Source organism: Carcharhinus amblyrhynchos, chromosome 23, assembly GCF_965287045.1.
Source record: "Carcharhinus amblyrhynchos chromosome 23, sCarAmb.v2.hapA, whole genome shotgun sequence".
Classification (NCBI taxonomy): Eukaryota; Metazoa; Chordata; class Chondrichthyes; order Carcharhiniformes; family Carcharhinidae; genus Carcharhinus; species Carcharhinus amblyrhynchos.
This window is the reverse complement of record NC_137346.1, coordinates 23018278-23036963: the sequence shown is the minus strand read 5'-3', so window position 1 is coordinate 23036963 and position 18686 is coordinate 23018278. Positions and strand designations below refer to the sequence as shown.

At 43.8% G+C, this 18686-nt stretch overlaps 1 protein-coding gene across 1 annotated transcript in view; it reads right to left on the bottom strand.

Moving 5' to 3' along the window:
* Positions 1-18686, bottom strand: part of LOC145357277 (sialate:O-sulfotransferase 1-like) — an 86469-nt gene that overhangs the window by 22279 nt on the left and 45504 nt on the right. Inside the window, exon 4 of the mRNA XM_080210489.1 lies at positions 9978-10099. Coding sequence (XP_080066615.1) covers positions 9978-10099 — 122 coding nt within the window. The remainder of the gene's footprint in view (positions 1-9977; positions 10100-18686) is intronic.

The following is an 18686-nucleotide window of genomic DNA, read 5'->3' as shown; positions in this document are numbered from 1 at the left end:
CTGATCCAGGGGTCCGGCATTGGGAAATGGGAAGCCCACTGAGCGCCACTTTGCCTGACCTTCCGTGCCTCCCGCACCCCACTGAGTTGGCAATGCCCTCCCTGTGACCCTTTACCTTTCTTCAGGAGCCCCACAATGAATCCTAGTGAAGGCTCAAGTGTATTAGTGGCAGGTGGCCCTGTCTCTAAGGCAGAAGTGCTGGCACATGGTGGGTTGGCAGCTCTCGAGGGCAGGATTTCTGTCTTACTCGGGGAAATTCCAAATTTAAACATTTCCTATGGAGTTGAGAGCCTAGATGGCATGGCTCCGAGAGATCGTTGGCAGAGAATTGCCTATTTTGGGAGCATCACTCCTGTCCCTCCCCAACAACCTTCCTCATTAAATTCTGCCCTTAAATGCCTAATATGGGAACTAAGCAGTCTGAGAAATGTTCCCAATCATGCAGTACTTGTTTCATTCAAATGCCTTGATGACTTGCCTCCTGCTCTGCCCAAGACCGCAAGGAACTACAAAAGGTCGTGAATGTAGGCCAATCCATCCCTCGAACCAGCCTCCCATCCACTGACTCTGTCTACACTTCCCACTACCTCGGCAAAGCAGCCAGCATAATTAAGGACCCCACACACCCCAAACATCCTCTCCTCCACCTTCTTCCGTTGGGAAAAAGACACAAAAGTCTGAGGTCACATACCAACCGATCCAAGAACAGCTTCTTCCCTGATGCATCGGGATTTTTAATGGATTTACCTTGCATTAAGTTGACCTTTCTCTACACCCTAGCTATGACCGTAACAGTACATCCTACACTCTCTTGTTTCCTTCTCTATGCTTTGTCTGAAAAGCGCGCAAGAAACAATCATTTTCACTGTATGTTACTACATGTAACAATAATAAATCAAATCAAATCAAATGGATTCCAATCCCACTGGACACCAATAGGGGAAGCTTCTTGAATCTTCTAGTATCAAGAAACATGGATGTACAACACAATCTTGAACATGTGCAGAGATATCGAAATGGAGATCATAGGAGCACTTGAGAGCAGGAGTAAGCCATTTGGCCCTTTAAGGTTGCTCTACCATTTAATAAGATCATGGCTGATGTGGTTGTGGTGTCTGTTCCAATATCCTGTCTGCCTCCATAACCCTTGACTTTCTTGTCTAATAAAAATCTCTCTAACTCAGCCTTGAATATATTTAAAGACCCATCCTCCACTGCCTACTGGGGAAGAGAATGCCACACTCTAATGAACCACTGTGAGAAAAATCTCATATCTGTCTTAAATGTGGAGACTCTTATTCTTAAATTATGTCCCTGGATCCCACAAGAGGAAACATCCTCCCAGTATCTACTTTATCCAGTCCCCTCAAGATCCTGTACATTTCAATAAGATTACCTCTCTTTCTTCAAAACTCTAGTAGATATAGGCCTAACCTGTCCCACCTTCCTTCATCCTAGGAACGAGTGGAGTGAACCTTCTCTGAACAGCATTTTCTGTTTTTGTTTCAGATTCCAGTTTCCACAGTAATTAGCTTTCATTCCCCACTTTTAAATTCCAGTCCTTTAGTGATATAAGCCAACATCCCATTTCCCTTCCCAATCACTGCTAATTTGATGTGACTCATGCACCAGGACATCCGGATCCCTCTGTACCAGTGAGTTCTGCAGTCCCTTCCCTTTTGAATAGTATACCACTTTTCTATTTTTCCTACCAAAATGGACAAATTTACCTTTCCCCTGTGGTCCAATGGGCATAAGAAGCCAATACAAAATGTGTTGGTATCTAAGTCACATTTGATACCAAGTGATGATCACATTTTCCAGTGATCATTGGATAAGAACAAAGAACAAAGAAAATTACAGCATAGGAACAGGCCCTTTGGCCCTCCAGGCTTGCACTGACCATGCTGCCCGACTGAACTAAAACTCCCTACCCTTCCAGGGACTGTATCCCTCCATTCTCATCTTATTCGTGTATTTGTCCAGACGCCACTTAAAATTCACTATTGTATCTGCTTCCACTACTTCCCCTGGCAGTGAGTTCCAGGTACCCATCACCCTCTGTGTAAAAAAGCTTGCCTCATACATCTCCTTTAAACCTTGTCCCTTGCACCTTAAATCTATGCTCCTAATAAGTGACTCTTCCACCCTGGGAAAAAGCTTCTGACTATCCACTCTGTCCATGCCCCTCATAATCTTGTAGACTTCTACCTCAACCTTCATCGTTCCAGTGAGAACAAACCAAGTTTCTCCAACCTCTTCTCATAGCTATTGCCCTCCATACCAAGCAACACCCTGGTGAATCTTTTCTGTATCTTCTCCAAAGCCTCCACATCTTTTTGGTAGTGTGGCAACCAGAATTGAACATTATGTTCCAAGTGCGGCCTAATTAAGGTTCTATAAAACTGCAACATGACTTGCCCATTTTTAAACTCAATGTCCCGACCAATGAAGGTAAGAATGTCATATGCCTTCCTGACTACCTTCTCCACATACGTTGCCAATTTCAGTGATCTGTGTAGTTGTACACCCAGTTCCTTCTGCCTATCAGTGCTCTTAAGGGTTGTGCCATTTAATGTATATTTCCTATTTGTATTAGGCCATCCAAAATGCATGACCTCATATTAGTCCAGATTAAACTCCATCTGCCATCTCTCTGCCCAAGCCTCCAACTGATCTATATCCTGCTGTATCCTCTGATGGTCCTTATCGCTATGTGCAAATCCATCAACCATTGTGTCATCTGCAAACTTACTAATCAAATCAGTTACATTTTCCCCGAAATGATTTATATATATTACAAACAGCAAAGGCCCCAGCATTGATCCCCGAGGAGCACCACTTGTCACAGCCCTCCATTCAGAAATTCACCCTTCCACTGCTACCCTCTGTCTTCTTTGATGGAGCCAGTTCTGTGTCCACCTTACCGGTTCACTTCTGATCCCAAGCGACTTCACCTTTTGCGCCAGTCTGCCATGAGGGACCTTGTCAAAGCCCTAGCTGGAGTCCATGTAGACAACATCCACTGCCCTATCCTCATCAATCAATCTTCGTCACTTCCTCGAAAAACTCAAGTTAGCGAACATGACCTCTCCTTCACAAAACTAAATGAAATGAAGTTACTGTGAAAATCCCCTAGTTGCCACACTCCAGCACTTGTTCAGGTACATTGAGGAAGAATTTAGGATGGCCAATGCACTTAACTTGCACGTCTTTGGAAGGGTCCTGGAGGGAACCCACTCTGACACGTGGAGAACATGCAGACTCCACACAGATGGTGACCTGAGGCCGGATTTGAACCCAGGTCCCTAGCACTATGTAGCAGTAGTGCTAACCACTGTGCCACGGTGCCTGCCCCAAAATGTGAAGGAGGAAACTTTGAGTGACTTAACTTTTTTTTATCTCAGTAGCACTGAGACATCTCAATATAGTGTCCTATCCCACTGCCAACTTAGCCAAGATAAAAATGTTTTGCATTTGGATAGCGCCTTTGAGAAAGTGCTTTACAGCCAATGACCTACTTCTGAAATGTAATTGTTGTTGTGTAAGAAACGTGGCAGCAATGTGATAACAACCAGCTAACTTGCTCTTTTTAGTAATAGAACATAGAACATAGAACATTACAGCGCAGAACAGGCCCTTCGGCCCACGATGTTGCACCGACCAGTTAAAAAACAATGACCCACTAATCTAAACCAATCCCTTTTCGTCCATAAACCTATCCACGGATCTCTTAAACGCCCCCAAACTAGGCGCATTTACAACTGCAGCAGGCAGGGCATTCCAATCCCTCACCACCCTCTGGGTAAAGAACCTACCCCTGACATCCGTCCTATAACTACCCCCCCTTAATTTAAAGCCATGTCCCCTCGTGCTAGCTTTCTCCATCTGAGGAAAAAGGCTATCACTATCCACCCTATCTAAACCTCTAATCATCTTATATGTTTCAATAAAATCCCCTCTTAGCCGCCTTCTTTCTAGCAAAAACAACCCCAAATCCCTCAGTCTCTCCTCATAGGACTTCCCCTCCATACCAGGCAACATCCTGGTAAACCTCCTCTGCACCCTCTCCAAAGCCTCCATTGTTTGACATTGGTTGACAAGTAAATATTGTTCAGGACACCGGGGATCACAGCCTTCCTTGTCTTTGGTCAATGTCATGGGACTTTTAATGTCTAGCTGAGAAGGCGGACAGGGATTCCTGTTGAATATCTCATCCAAAATATGGCACCAATGACGGTCCACTATCACTGGAATATCAGCCAAAATCTGGTACCCATTTCTTTGCTGTGAAGTTGGTCCCATTTGAGACAGAACTTTCTCTGAGCCAAAGCTGACACTTGATAAGCGATCAATTGCCATGTATGATGTAGATCTTATAATCAAAGCTTCACTATTTAATACTTTTATGTGCATTCTGCAGAACTGCCAGCAATCGTATTTGCAAGTAAGAAAAAACAAGGTCGAAAGCATTCATCCAAAGAAATTCAGCTGACCTCAGGGGGGGTCACAATTGCAATCAAACATCTATTTGGCCCCTGTGCCAACAGATAAGAAATTACTGAGGCGGGACCAATGTATCTCACAGTAATAGGCTGGAATCTTTAAAATATCAATGTCTAGTCCCAGACTAATTGCAAAAGAAATCCCCAGCATGGAACGGAATGAGTTACCTTCATTCTTCACTTGATTAATTTTTCACTACAAATTATTTTGCAGGTTTTACAACACATTTCAAATGTGCAAAACCCAAACTCATGCAACCCTTATTCAAGGTGTCCTTTTGAAAAATAAGAAAGAAATAGAATTTCTGTGAGATCCAAAACTGGGTTAAAGGAGGTGAGACTGGATTTCATTTCCCCAGGACCTTTGCTTAGCTTTTATATCAATCCCCAGACCGATGACCCTTTTGCTTTGAAGAAAGCGGGAACATAGGCATAACCTGTAAGCTGGCATCTAAAGCACTGCTAATGGAATTTTGATCTCTCCCTTAATTCCACAGCTCAAATGTGTTACAAGTAGAATCAGAACGCACAAAATCCTGTTGACCCCAATGCAACAAAAGTTCAACAGTGCCTTCTTATCCCACTTTTGACCCAATCTTCATTCTTAGAGGGATGGGATTATAGTCTTTCATCTGACTCAGTGTCTTCTGGAAGCTTCCAAAATGAGAGTTGAATAAGAAAAGTATTTTCCCACTTGTGTTTGGTGTGTCATCAAGTAGAGCCACCAATTGCCAAGGTTGTTTGATAAATGTTAATAATCAACTTCAGGTTTCAAGTAGTTGACCACCACCACCCCCCCTGACCCCACCCCCTACCCCCACCCCCTCTCGCACCCACCCCCCCCCTCCCAGACTAATATATGGTAAGTCCATTCAAAAGTCTGATGGCAGCAGGGAAGAAGCTGTAATTGAATTGATTGGTACATGATCTAGAGTTTTGTATCTTTTTCCTGACAGAAGGAGATGTAAGAGAATATGTCCAGTGGGATTCTTGATTATGCTGGCTGCTTTACTGAGGAAGTGTAGTCAGAATCAATAGATGAGAGGGTGGAGGATGGGCTGCGCTAGGTTTACCTTTGTAGTTTCCTGCGGTCTTGGTCAGAGCAGGAGCCATACCAAGCTGTAGTGCGTCCAGAAAGGGTGCTTTCCATGGTGCCTCTGTAAAAACATGCTGAATTTCCGTAGCCTCCTGAGAAAGTAGACACACTGGGGGACTTTCTTATACTATAGCATCAGTGTGGAGGGACCAGAACAGGTTATTGGTGATCTGGGCACCTAAAAACTTGAAGCTCCTGATCACTTCCACTTTATCACTGTTGATATAGACAGAGGCATGTCTCCACCTTTCTCACCTTTACCTGTGTTAAACTTCACTTATTGCTTGGTTTAGCTCAGTTGGCTGGACAACTGGTTAGTGATGCAGAGCAATGCCAACAATATGGGTTCAACCATATCATACCGGTTGAAGTTATTGAAAAAGGCCTGGCTTCTCAACCTTGCCCCTTGCCTGAGTGTAGTGATCCTCAGGTTAAATCACTGCCTGTCATCTCTACCCCTTAAAGGGGAAAGCAGCCTATGGTCATCTGGGGCTATGGCGACTTTACCTTTATCTGTCCGTTTACTTAATTCAATTCCTGGCTTGGATCACTGACTTTGCGGAGTCTGCACCTTCTCCCCATGTCTGCTTGGGTTTCCTCCAGGTGCTCTGGTTTTCTCCCACAGTCCAAAAGATATGTTGGTTAGGTGCATTGGCCATGCTAAATTCACCCTCAATGTACCCGAACAGGTGCCAGAATGTGGCAACTAGGGGATTTTCACAGTAACTTCATTGCAGTGTTAATGCCGTTTTAAGTTTATTTATTAGTGTCACTGCAAGCTGACATCAACACTGCAATGAAGTTACTGTGAAAATCATGGGGGAGGCACTTTGGGCACAGTGGTTAGCACTGCTGCCTCACAATGCCAGGGACCCAGGTTCAATTCTGGCCTTGGATCACTGTCTGTGTGGAATTTGCACATTCTCCCCATGTCTACGTGGGTTTCCGCCGCGTGCTCTGGTTTCCTCCCACTCTCCGAAAGATGCAAATAAGCTGATCAACCATGTTAAATAACTCCTTAGTATTAGGAGGTTAACAGGGTAAATAAGTGGGATTATAAGGATCGGGCCTGGGTGGGATTGTGGTCAGTGCAGACTCGATGGGCCAAATGGCCTCCTTCTGTATTGTAAGGATTCTATGATTTCCCTAGTCGCCACACTCTGGCACCCACCTGTGATAAAAATAAACTTGATCTCTGTTATTTTATGTATACTTCCAAAATGCTTCAAATGCTGCCCAACTACTTTTGGTACCTGGCACAAAGCGGGTGAAGGGTAAGGAATGAGGCAACGATGATGTAAAGATAAAGAAATGGAACTTATGACTATGTCTTTGCTGGCAACTTGAATATAATTCCAGTAATATTTGTAGAACTGCGTACCTCCAAAGAATTTCAATATTTATTCTGAGCTGTAAGTCTCCGCTTCCTAGACCCAAACGAATGTGTATTTGACTAAAGCGCAGGTTATTCTTGCCAACTCTAATGGCAAAAGAAAGATCCTCGCCAGTAAACGGCAATTCATTTCAACAAGGAAAGGATTATTATTTTTTAAACTGCTTTGCCATTTCCACTGCATAAAATGTCCTCAGAGAGAAACTGTCCTGATCTGTATAGGAAAACAACTGAAGTTCGATTTCCACTACTGTAGACAAGCTTGCAAATACTTCAGAGGAAGTAATGATCGTTGCAATCATTAATAATGTGTTTGCCTGTGGCCTCCAATAAAGGGACGTGACATTAATATTCATCAGTTTACAGGGGTATGAGGCTGGATTACGGTCTCCACAGCCATCCAGTTGCAACAACTGTAACCGCCAGGGGCATCCCTTCTACAGCTTTAATGATAGACGCAATTATGTCAGTATTGGGTCACCAAATGCAAAGTAAATTATGTGTCCAGCTGCAATTTCTTTAATAACTGCATATTCTTTTCATGTTTTCCCCACTTCTTACAGAATATCATGTTTAGGGAGATAACCATTGGAGCCAGCAGCCCTCTGACTCTGTACCAATAGGGCGACACAGTGGCACAGTGCTTAGCACTGCTGTCTCGCCGCGCCAGGGATCCGTGTTCAATTCCGGTCTCGGGTGACTGTCTGTGCACCTCCTTCCCGTGTCTATGTTGGTTTCCTCTGGGTGCTCCTGGTTCCTCCCACAGTTCAAAGATGTGCAGGTTAGGTTGAAAGGCCATGCTAAATTGGTCCTTAGTGCTGGGGGACTAACAGGGTAAACATGCGGGGTTACAGGAATATGGCCTGGGTAGGATTGTGGTCGGCGCAGACTCGATGGGCCAAATGGCTTCCTTCTGCACTGTAGGGATTCTACGAAACTCTTCAATGTGTGGGTTACAGGGACTGTGTATGTGTGTGTGTGTGTGTGTGTGTGTGTGTGTGTGGGGGGGGGGCAGGGGGTGGGGGGCTTGTTGCGGGACGGGGGGTGTTGGGTGGAGGGGTGGAGGGGGTGGGGGGTGAGCCTGGTAAGGATGTTGTCAGAGAGTCCATGCAGACTCAATGGGCCGAATGGTCTCCTTCTGCATCTTAGGGATTCTATATTTCTAAGAATTTATGTGTGACTGCTGGCTAGCAGTCTGCTATGGAATGCAGTCCAGTCCTTTTATAATGGCTACTCAAGTGGTGGATTTTACGGCTGTAAATCAGGTGGGCTGCCCCTGTCCCCTCCATGATTAAGTTAATTATGGCATTGGGTCAGCAAACTGACAGGGGCACTTGCAAGGTCAATGTGTGGAGTTATGGGGATAGGGCCTGAGTGGGATTGTGATCATTGCAGACTTGATGGGCTGAATGGCCCCCTTCTGCACTGACCGATTCTATGAGTACAAATGATAACCAGCTTAAAAGAAAGTCAATCCCACAGGATAACATGGCAAAAGATCAGAAATTATTTGATCTAAACAGGTAAGCCAATGAATCTTTTTATTGTTCGTTCATTTGCTCTCCGTGGGTGTGCAGTTATTGCTCATGGTTTCAAATGATTTAATGGAAGGTACAGAAAAATAAACAGACAACTTGTGTGTGTACCTGACAGGAGCATCATGGCATGAGAGACATTCCATGATATTGGTAGTACAATGTGGATAACTGACCACTCTGCAGTTGAGTCTCAACCAACTAGCACATTTTAGTCATAGGTATCCCTACTGAGCTTGAGTGTCACCCTGCGTTGCTGTCCCATCAAGCCCACAGTGTTGTCTCTGCACAGTTGATCAGCTTCCCAAGGGCACAGTGGCACAGTGGGTGGCATTGCTGCCTCACAGCGCCAGGGACCCAGCTCAATTATGGCCTCAGGTAACTGTCTGTGTGGAGTTTGCATGATCTCCCTGTGTCTGCGAGGGTTTTCTCTGGGTGCTCCGGTTTCCACCTATAGTCTAAAAATATGCCGATTAGGTGGATTGGCCATGCTAAATTGTCCCTTAGTGTCAGGGAGACTAGCAGGGCAAATGCGTGGGGTTATGGCGATAGGGCCTCGGTGAGATGATAGTCGGTGCAAACTCAATGAGCCAAATGGCCTCCTCCTGCGCTGTAGGTACCCTGTGATTCTAAGGTATAGCTTAGTCCTCTGAATCAAACACTCTCATTCCCTCACACACTCCTGATATTGCAGCTGGTTATTACTGGTACACCCATTTTCTGAATTGGAAAGTTTCTTCCTATCATTGACTTTGTTGGACATTAAATCTGAAAGAAAACCATCTTGGCCTTTAATTAAAGTAGCTTTCACAATCATTATACAAATGTCACATCCATTATGTGATTTTCAGCTTTTATATTTAATGAGCAGATAATCCCTGTCCTTCTAGGCTACAGCTCCCTAGTCTGCACCATATTTGATAAGTTCTTTGATCAGTTCTTTGATTGTAAATGATGTCAATTCTGCGTTTATCGGGACTTTATATTCAGTAGGATTTATGTCAGAGTCATCGCTTCATTAAGACAAAGAATTCTCACAATCCAAACAAAGCGTTGCAGAAAACAAAAAATTATTTGAAAGGTGCAGTCGATGTGTTAGTGTCTTTCAAGAGGGAAGATGTACAAGAATGCAAAATGAATGGGCCAGCCGGTGAAATCATCCCTGCGAAATGAAGGCCAGGGTATCAGGACTTCCTTAGCCTTGCTGATGTGAAGACCACACTGCCAGGATTAACTCTGCTTGGAATTTTCACCAAGCGCCTTTCTGGGAATTCAGACAATCCCTGTCATACCTACAATGTTCAAGCCAACCTGCAAGCCAATTTAAACTTTCATTCACCTCTGACATTCAGGAGTTTTCCCACATACTTTTCACATTCAAAACAGTGATCCAACTATGACATGCAATTGCATTTTTTTTGTTCTCCTCAATGAAAGACTAGACCTACCTTTTTAGTGCAGAATTCAGTGCATTTAGACACGGTCATGTTAGACTGGATTGAATAGACGGGGAATGTCGCGGTTAGATTCCTGGGTATCTTGAAACATCCTCGATAGAGAACATTCCTATCTGAAGCAACATAAAATGCATGTTACTTTAAATCGACAACAATGGACTGAGCGCAATTATTGGAGAATAAAACTCCCTGTGGTCTGTGCCCATCTAAACTAACTTTGTTTTTACGTTTATTCATTAGTGTCACAAGTAGGCTTACATTTAGAGTCATAGAGGTTTACAGCGTGGAAACAGCCCTTTGGCCCAACTTGTCCATGCCACCTTTTTTTAAAACCCCTAAGCTAGTCCCAATTGCCTGCATTTGGCCCATATCCCTCTATACTGTAACTGTCTAAATGCTTTTTAAAAGACAAACATGTACCCACCTCTATTACTACCTCTGGCAGCTTTACTCCAGACACTCACCACTCTCTGTATGAAAACTGCAGTGAAGTTACTGTGAAAATCCCCCAGTCACCACATTCCAGCACCTGTTCAGGTACACTGAGGGGGAATTTAGCATAGCCAATGCACCTAACCGCATATCTTTTGGACTGTGGAAGGAAACCAGGCACTGGAGGAAACCCATACAGACAAGGGGAGAATGTGTGGATTTTGCACAGACAGTGACCCAAGGCCTGAATTGAACCCGAGTCCCTGGCGCTGTGAGGCATCGTGCTAACTATTGTGCCACCCTGCTACCCTTAAACTAAGGGTATGGGAATGGGGCTACGATGCTGCAAATGATGTCAAAGGGTTGCTTACCCACAGGCAAATCACTCAACCATCCTGTCAGGTCTTTGGTGGGGAAAAAAGGATTTCTTCCTGTGTTATCTCAGGTATTAAGCACACTCAGTGCATCAGGGAGACAACAACTTGCATTTAAACAGCACCTTTGATTGAGGAAACTATCCCAAGGTACTTTGTGGCAGTGTCATCAGAACAAGAAGCTGAGAACAACCAAAAGGGGGAAAGGTGACAAAATGCTTGGTCAAAGGGCTTCTGGAATATTTTTTAAATAATCTGAAAAATATTTTTGATAGGTCTTATTTTAAGACCAATAATTGATGTTGTATTCTGATTGCACTAAACTTTGCAAAATTCCCTGACATTTTAAGAGGGTGATAAAGCTGGGCTTGATTGTTGACACAATGGAGGGCAGTGCACAGTATCAGAAATCAATGAAGATATATGAGTGGAATTGCAAGCTACAGAACAACCTGCCAAGTGCTGCAATAGCAGAATACTTATTGTTGGTTATTAGTTCAGGAAGAGAGTTCTCAAATAATGTTATTTGCTGTTGATGACCCCACAAATCACATTTTGATTGAATGGAAATTAAATTATAGAACAAAATGCAATGATAGTGTTTTCTGGAAATTATGGAAGGAATTTTATGAGTCCCGCTGACAAGTTTGTGGATGAGGGGCCTGTGAGTTCCCTCAGGTGGCCTTCCCTCCACCCTCCTGTATTGATCCTATCCCCCACCCCTGATCTGTTTGCAATTTTACAGGGGCAGGCAAGGCCTAGAATGGCTCACACAGCCTCACTCCAATGAAGCCCTTATATGGATAATTGATAGCCAACAGGTAAGGGGAGGTTCAGGATTAGTGGGGGGAAGCTCAGCAGATTATCCTGATCGGGCTTGGGGCAGGGCACTGGTGGAATTTTGGGAGTGTTGGGGGGTGGAATTTAATTCTGAAGACATGGGTCCCTTACTTAGGCACTCCCTCCCTCATGCCCTTCAAATCACAATACCCTCCCCTCAACCTCCTCCCCTTCCCCACTCCTCCTCTGAGTCTCCGCTCCCCAAGTCATCGCAAGACCTCGAATTTCCTTGTGTCCTGTGGGCTGTGACAACTTTGACTTTTGGGGCCTGCTCACTGTCCCAGCAGTAGGACTGATCTCAGTGACATGATTGGCCAGTAGCTCTCTGAGGTGGGAATTCCACACGAGTGAGGGTGAAGGAAACCATCTCATGTGACCCAGTTTTTGGTTACTCCTCCTAAATCCCCTTGTTTGGTGCCTATTTTTTACGTACACTTCTGAGAGGCAGATTGGATTAGGTTTTACATTAAAGCTGCCATACAAATGCAAGTTCTGCTTGTTGTAACTGAGTCAAACAACACAGTCCTGGTTCAAACCAAAATCCCTGTGCCAATTTCTGGTGCCTGAATTCATCTGCTGGGATTACTTGTTAAAGCATATGGAATGACCTCCATGTAATGCTCAGTGTGGTACAATACATAGTACAACAGGTAGTGAAACAGCTCATGTCCAAATGCAGAACAATCTGGACAACATTCAGATTTGGGCTGATAAGTAGCAAGTTACATTCAAACCAGCTCCAACAGGAGAGGAGCCAGAATCATAGAATCCCTACAGCACAGAAGGAGGCCATTTGGCCCATTGAGTCTATACTGACTGCAATCCCAGCCAATCCCTATTTCTGAAACCCCACACATTTACCTTGCTAATCCCCCTGAGACCAGAATCAATTTAGCATGGCCAATCCACCTAACCTATACATCTAACCCGCTCCCCCTGACATTCAATGGCATTACCATGGCTAAACACTGCCCCCTTCCCCCTTAGCCAGCGACACCTACATCCTGTGAACAAATATTTTAAAAATAAGATGCGCAATTCTATTTCATTGAAAAACAAATTTCTTTTCACCAAAATAAAAGCAAAATGCTGTGGAAGCTGGAAAGCTGAAATAAAAATGGAAAATACTAGAAAAATTCAGCAAGCCTGGCAACATCTGTGCAGAACGAAACAGAGTTAATGCTTTGAGTCCGTATGACTTCTTCAGATATATTTTTTTCTTTTGATCAGAATTCTCCGACCTCGTCCATGATTCTCCAGTCCCGCTGCTATGAATGAAGATTTGGCTGAGCGCCAAATTCTCCATTCCTGCTGGCAGCAGCAGTGGGACATAGGCAACTGGGGAATTCTGGCCTTTATCTCAGTCAGCTTACAATTTAATGTTAAATTGTCAGTAGTTTGGGCTTTCTCTGTTTGATCTAATATGCAGCACATGCCGTTGAGTTGGAAAGACTAGACTTGCCATCAGCAACCACCCACCCAGGCAAGCAGTCTTTCTTCTCTACTGCCAATACTCCAACTCATAAACAATTGTCTTAAAAGTAGATGAAAAAACCCACACAATTTCTTTCAGGCTCTTTTTTTTTCCCACCCACAGCAGCGTCTAGGAAATCAATTTTTAATTTCTGGAGACTCAGACAATAGTGGAAGGTTGCCAACCCTGTGTACTGACGATGATTGGAAAGTTCAGTGGCATCTGGTACTGTGTGTATTTCTGAACTCTCTCGCACTATACCACAGCTACAAAAATAATCACATCTACAGCGTGCCTTGTCATGTTGACACATCTCAAAGAGCCTTGCACAGTGAAGCACTTTGAAGTGTAGATATTCTGTACCAGCAATGTCCCACAAATAGCAACAAGCTCAATGGGTCGGTTAATCCTTTGGATAGTGAAAAATTGATGGGGGATTCCGAGACTAGATATTCATCTGCAAATATTGCTTGGAACCCTTAGTGTTCACCTGGGCCACTGGAATAAGCATACAGGCACAGCCTCTCATTTTTAAAGTTTATTTATTAGTGTCTCAAGTAAAGCTTATATTAACACTGCAATGAAGTTACTGTGAAAATCCCCTAGTCGCCACACTCCGACGCCTGTTCAGGTACACTGAGGGAGAATTTAGCTTGGCCAATGCACCTAACCCGAACATCTTTCGGACTGTGGGAGGAAACTGGAGCACCCGGAGGAAATCCACGCAGATACGGGGAGAACTTGCAGACTCCACACAGTGACCCAAACTGGGAATTGAACCCAGGTCTTTGGCGCTGTGAGGCAGCAGTGCTAACCAAAGAGAGCAAAGATCAAAGGAAATTACAGCACAGGAACAGGCCTTTTGGCCCTCCAAGTCTGCAACGACCATGCTGCCCGACTGAACTAAAACCCCCTACCTTCCGGGAACTATACCTCTCTATTCCCATCCTATTCATGTATTTGTCAAGACGCTCCTTAAAAGCCACCTTAAAAGCCATATCTGCTTCCACTACCTCCCCTGGCAGCGAGTTCCAGCACCCACACCCTCTGTAAAAAATCTGCCTTGTACATTTGTTTTAAACCTTGCCCCTCACACCTTAAACCTGTGTCTCAGTGCTACCCAGAATGAGCATTGAAATAGGAGTGTAGCCAATCTGAGGGAAATCATTCTGGCGTGTGATAGGAAAAGAAATTTTTCTCTTCCTTAGATAGCTAAGAGAAAAAAGTCAGAGATGCTTTGCATCTGGTGCCTCTGTACTGTGCTACCCCAAGACAGCTATGGCTTCCCAATGGCAGGGCTAAGACCTGAAACTGGAAATGGTACAACAACGTAAATAAGGCGGAGAAATCGTTTCAACTTCCTGCCTCATCTATAATTCCTCATGTGCTTGCTGGATACCCTGGTGGAGCTCTGTTTGAAAAAATAAACCATTGTTGGGGCCAGTGCTTGTATTGCCAAACACTAGACAGTCTCCACTGGGAGATCCGAAGGTTTGTGCAGATTGGAGAAGTGGGTGGCAGAGTGGTAATGTCACTGAACTAGCAATCAGAGACACAGGTTAATGCTCTGGTACATGGATTCAAATCCCATTAGGGTGACCAGTTGAATTTAAATTCAATACACATTTGGAATTGAAAGCTAGTCTCAATAATAGTGACCATGAACTTTTCATTGATTGTTATTTAAAAACCTATCACTAATGTCCTTTCGGGAAGGAGGAATCTGCCACCCTTTCCCGGCTTGGCCCACACGTGGCTCCAGATCAACAGCAATGTGATAAGGTGGCCTGGTAGCATTGCTGCCTCGCAGCACCAGGGACCCAGTTTCAATTCCGGCCTTGGGTGCCTGTCTGTGTGGAATTTGCACATTCTCCCCACATCTGCGTGGGTTTTCCTCCCGCAGTCCAAAGATTTGTAGGTTAGGTTGATTGGTCATGGTAAATTTTCCCTTAGTGTCCCAGGTTAGGGGAATTAACAGGGTAAATATGTGGGTTACAGGATTTGAGTTGGGTGAAATGCTCTGTTGGAAAGTCAGTGCAGACTTGATGGGCCAAATGGCCTGCTTCTGCTGGATTCAATGATTAACATTTGTCTGACATGGCCTAGCATGCCACTCAGCTCAAGGACAATTAGGGATAGGTAACAAATGCTGGCTCAGCCAGCAGCACCCTCTCCTGCCAAGCAATAATAAAAAGTTCCTTTCTTAACTTCAACCCCTACCAAAGACAACTTTTGTGTTTTGGGGCCATGTGACTGCTGCTCTTGGGTTTGTTAACTGTGATCCTGACTTGGCCTCTCTACCTGTTCCCTACTCAAGACTTTGCCAACTGCTCTGTGCACAATTAAGCAATGGCCTAGTGGTATTATCACTAGACTATTAATCCAGAAGCTCAGCTAATGTTCTGGGGACCTAGGTTCAAATCCCACTATGGTAATTAATGCAATTTGAATTCAATAAAAAGAAAATATCTGGAATTAAGAATCTATCGATGACCGTGAAACCATTGTCAATTGGTATTAAATCCCATCTGACTCACTAATGTCCTTTAGGGAAGGAAATTTGCCATCCTTACCTCCAGAGCCATTGCAATATGGTTGATTCTCAACTGCCCTCTGTACTAGGGATGGGCAATAAATGCTGGCCAGCCAAGTGATGCCCATGTCCCATGAATGAATAATAAAAAAGTTATCCATTTATATTAATGCAGGATTTTTTTCTGTAAATAAATATGTGAGACTAAAAGCAAAACACTGCTTTGTCGGAAAAACCAATCTGGTTCACTTAATGTAAATCTGCCATTCTTACTGGTCTGGCCTACATGTGACTCCAGAGCCACAGCAATGTGGCTGACTCTCAACTGCCCTCGGGCAACTAGGGACGGGCAATAAATGCTAGCCAGCCAGCTATGTCCATGTCCCACGAATGAATAAATAAAAGCAGGGTACCTGAAGGCCCTTCTCTCCTTACAGACACGGCACACCTGATTCTATGAGAACAGCACTGCTTTCAATGTGCTGTAAGGTGTAGAAATAAAACTCTGTCACTCGTAAGTTGATAACATGCGACAACAGCAATAAGGAACGAGCTCTGTAATTTGACATTATATCTTTACAGAGAACATGACTGCATGTCACTGGGGCAATTTGCCAGAGAAATGAAACAAGTGAATGTGAGGTAAGAGGTCTTAAAACAAATTAAGTATTCAGAATAGCAGGGGAAGGAGGTGTCCGTGTATAATTCTTGTTCTGTTGTTAGGATAATTGATAGGTGAGTCATGCTGTGATATATTTGCTGCTGCGATATTACATAATGTAATTACTAACCCCATGCATTTTTTTCCCCATCTCTGATATTCCAGTTCTCACCCAGCACCCCCGGCCCCCTTCCTCTGGTAAATTCTGAGTCAGCCACCACATTATAATTGCTCTTAATAGCAAGGACAAAGTTTATCATTACAGCTGAATAAAAAATAAGAGCTGAATTGGAAACGGTCACGTTGACCTCCATTTCAAAAGGTACGCAACACAATTACTGAGCATCGATCAGTAAAATGAAGCAATAATATTTGAATGTGAGATCGTATAGTGTGGCGTCATTTAGACTCGACCGTTTAAAACCAGTTACAGTGAATTATATTGTCGGGGATCAGGTATCATCAGATATGTATGGAAAGTACATTATTTGGGGGTCAGTTTAGCTCAGTCAGCTGGATGGCTGGTTCACGATGCAGAACGACACCAATAGCGTGGGTTCGATTCCCATACCAGTTGAGGTTGTACATTCTCAATCTTGCCCCTTGCCTGAGGTGCGGTGATCTTCAGATTAAATCACCACCAGTCAGCTCTCCCTCTAAAAGGGGGAAAACAGCTGATGGGTCAACTGGGAATGTAGGAATTAGGGACAGGAGGAGGCAAATTCAGCCCTTCGAGCCTGCTCCGCCATACAATCAGATCATGGCTGATCTCTCCCTGGTCTCAAATCCACTTGTTCCCTTTATTTAATTAGCAATATTTTATTAACTGTGGTAACTTTACTTTCATTATATTATTTAATTTATGATACACAACCTCAACATTCTACAGCTAACAAATAAAACTTCTCCACAATCAAATCATGATCGGAAATAACTTTTCCTCATCATCGACCCCCTGACCCTGACACCAAGTTAGTGTTCATTAGCATTCCTGCATTACCTTTCCCTTGCCCCTGCAGTGTACATTATACAGAACGTATCAGACAATGGAAGACTTCTTTCTGGAGGGGTGCTTGAGGTGTTCTGTTTTAGATATTTTCTTGGCCCCTTAAAATCAAAATGATTTTGCACCATAATTTGCAAGAAGCATGAGGTGATGACAGCATTCCATTGACCACGGAAAATCCGCAACCTTCGTCCTAATCCACTGGGATGGAAGCGCTGAAGACAAAAATGGATTGATGGAGAAGTTGAATGAGTCAGTGTGGGTGTATTCACTGTGAAATCAGGCAGAGTAAGAGAAATAAAGAGAGGGAAATCAATATTTGTTTCAGAGAAAAGTGCTCTGGTTTCCTTCCACAGCCCAAAAGTGTGCGGGTTAGGTGGATTGGCCATGCTAAATTCCCCATTAAAATCGGGGGACTAGCCACGGTAAATGCATGGGGTTATGGGGATAGGGCCTGGGTGGGACTGTAGTCGGTGCCAACTCGATGGGCTGAATGGCCTCCTCTGTAGTGTAGAATTCAATGATTCTATGAAATCCTTTTATGAAAAATATACCAGTTGATATTGACTGACATTGCTTTAACAGTTATCATGAAATTGAAAGGGAATTTCTGCTCTTAATCACCAGCCCTAACTTTATGCAGTAAGTTTTATGGGCACTTTGTATCAAAATTCAGAAAGTCCTTAAAAACAGGAAGGGCAAAAAATGCCATTTGTATGAATCAAAAGATGGAGTGAATTAACAAGCTAGCTCTGGAGTTCTGCGAGTCAAAGAGTATCTCGTGGATTTGCTGGTCGATTTGCGCATTGATAATAGGTTTGTGTCATTAACACGCTGTTATTCTTCAAGCACGATTTGGTCCATTAAGGCACAGTGATGAGTCATTTCGTGAATAATGTCTTTCAGCCAAAGACATGATGAACAATGACATTCCTACATTATTTAATTGCATAACTGAAGTGATGAATGTCATGCTGCTCATATGTTAAAGCAACATTTTCTGGTTTGGTGTGATTTTTCCCTGCCGCTGTGTCAAGTAGAGAGTTTTCTGCACAGCATGCCACAGGGAAAGAGGCAAACTGGCCCATCGTGCCCGTGACTATTGCCACTTCCATTTTCATAATCTCATGAAGCTTTCCTTTACATATATAACCAACTCCCTTTTTGAAACTTACTATTGAATTTGCCTCCACCACCCTTTAGGCAGTGCAACCCAAATCGTAAAAACTCATTCCAAATTAATATGATCTGGATTGCAATGTTTTGCAAAATATTTTGTAATGTTTAAGGGGTGCCACCAAATTATGCCTGGCTGACCTGGAGTCTCTTTCCACCTGCCAATAGCATGCGATGGAAGGATTTTGCAGGTTGGCACTCAAA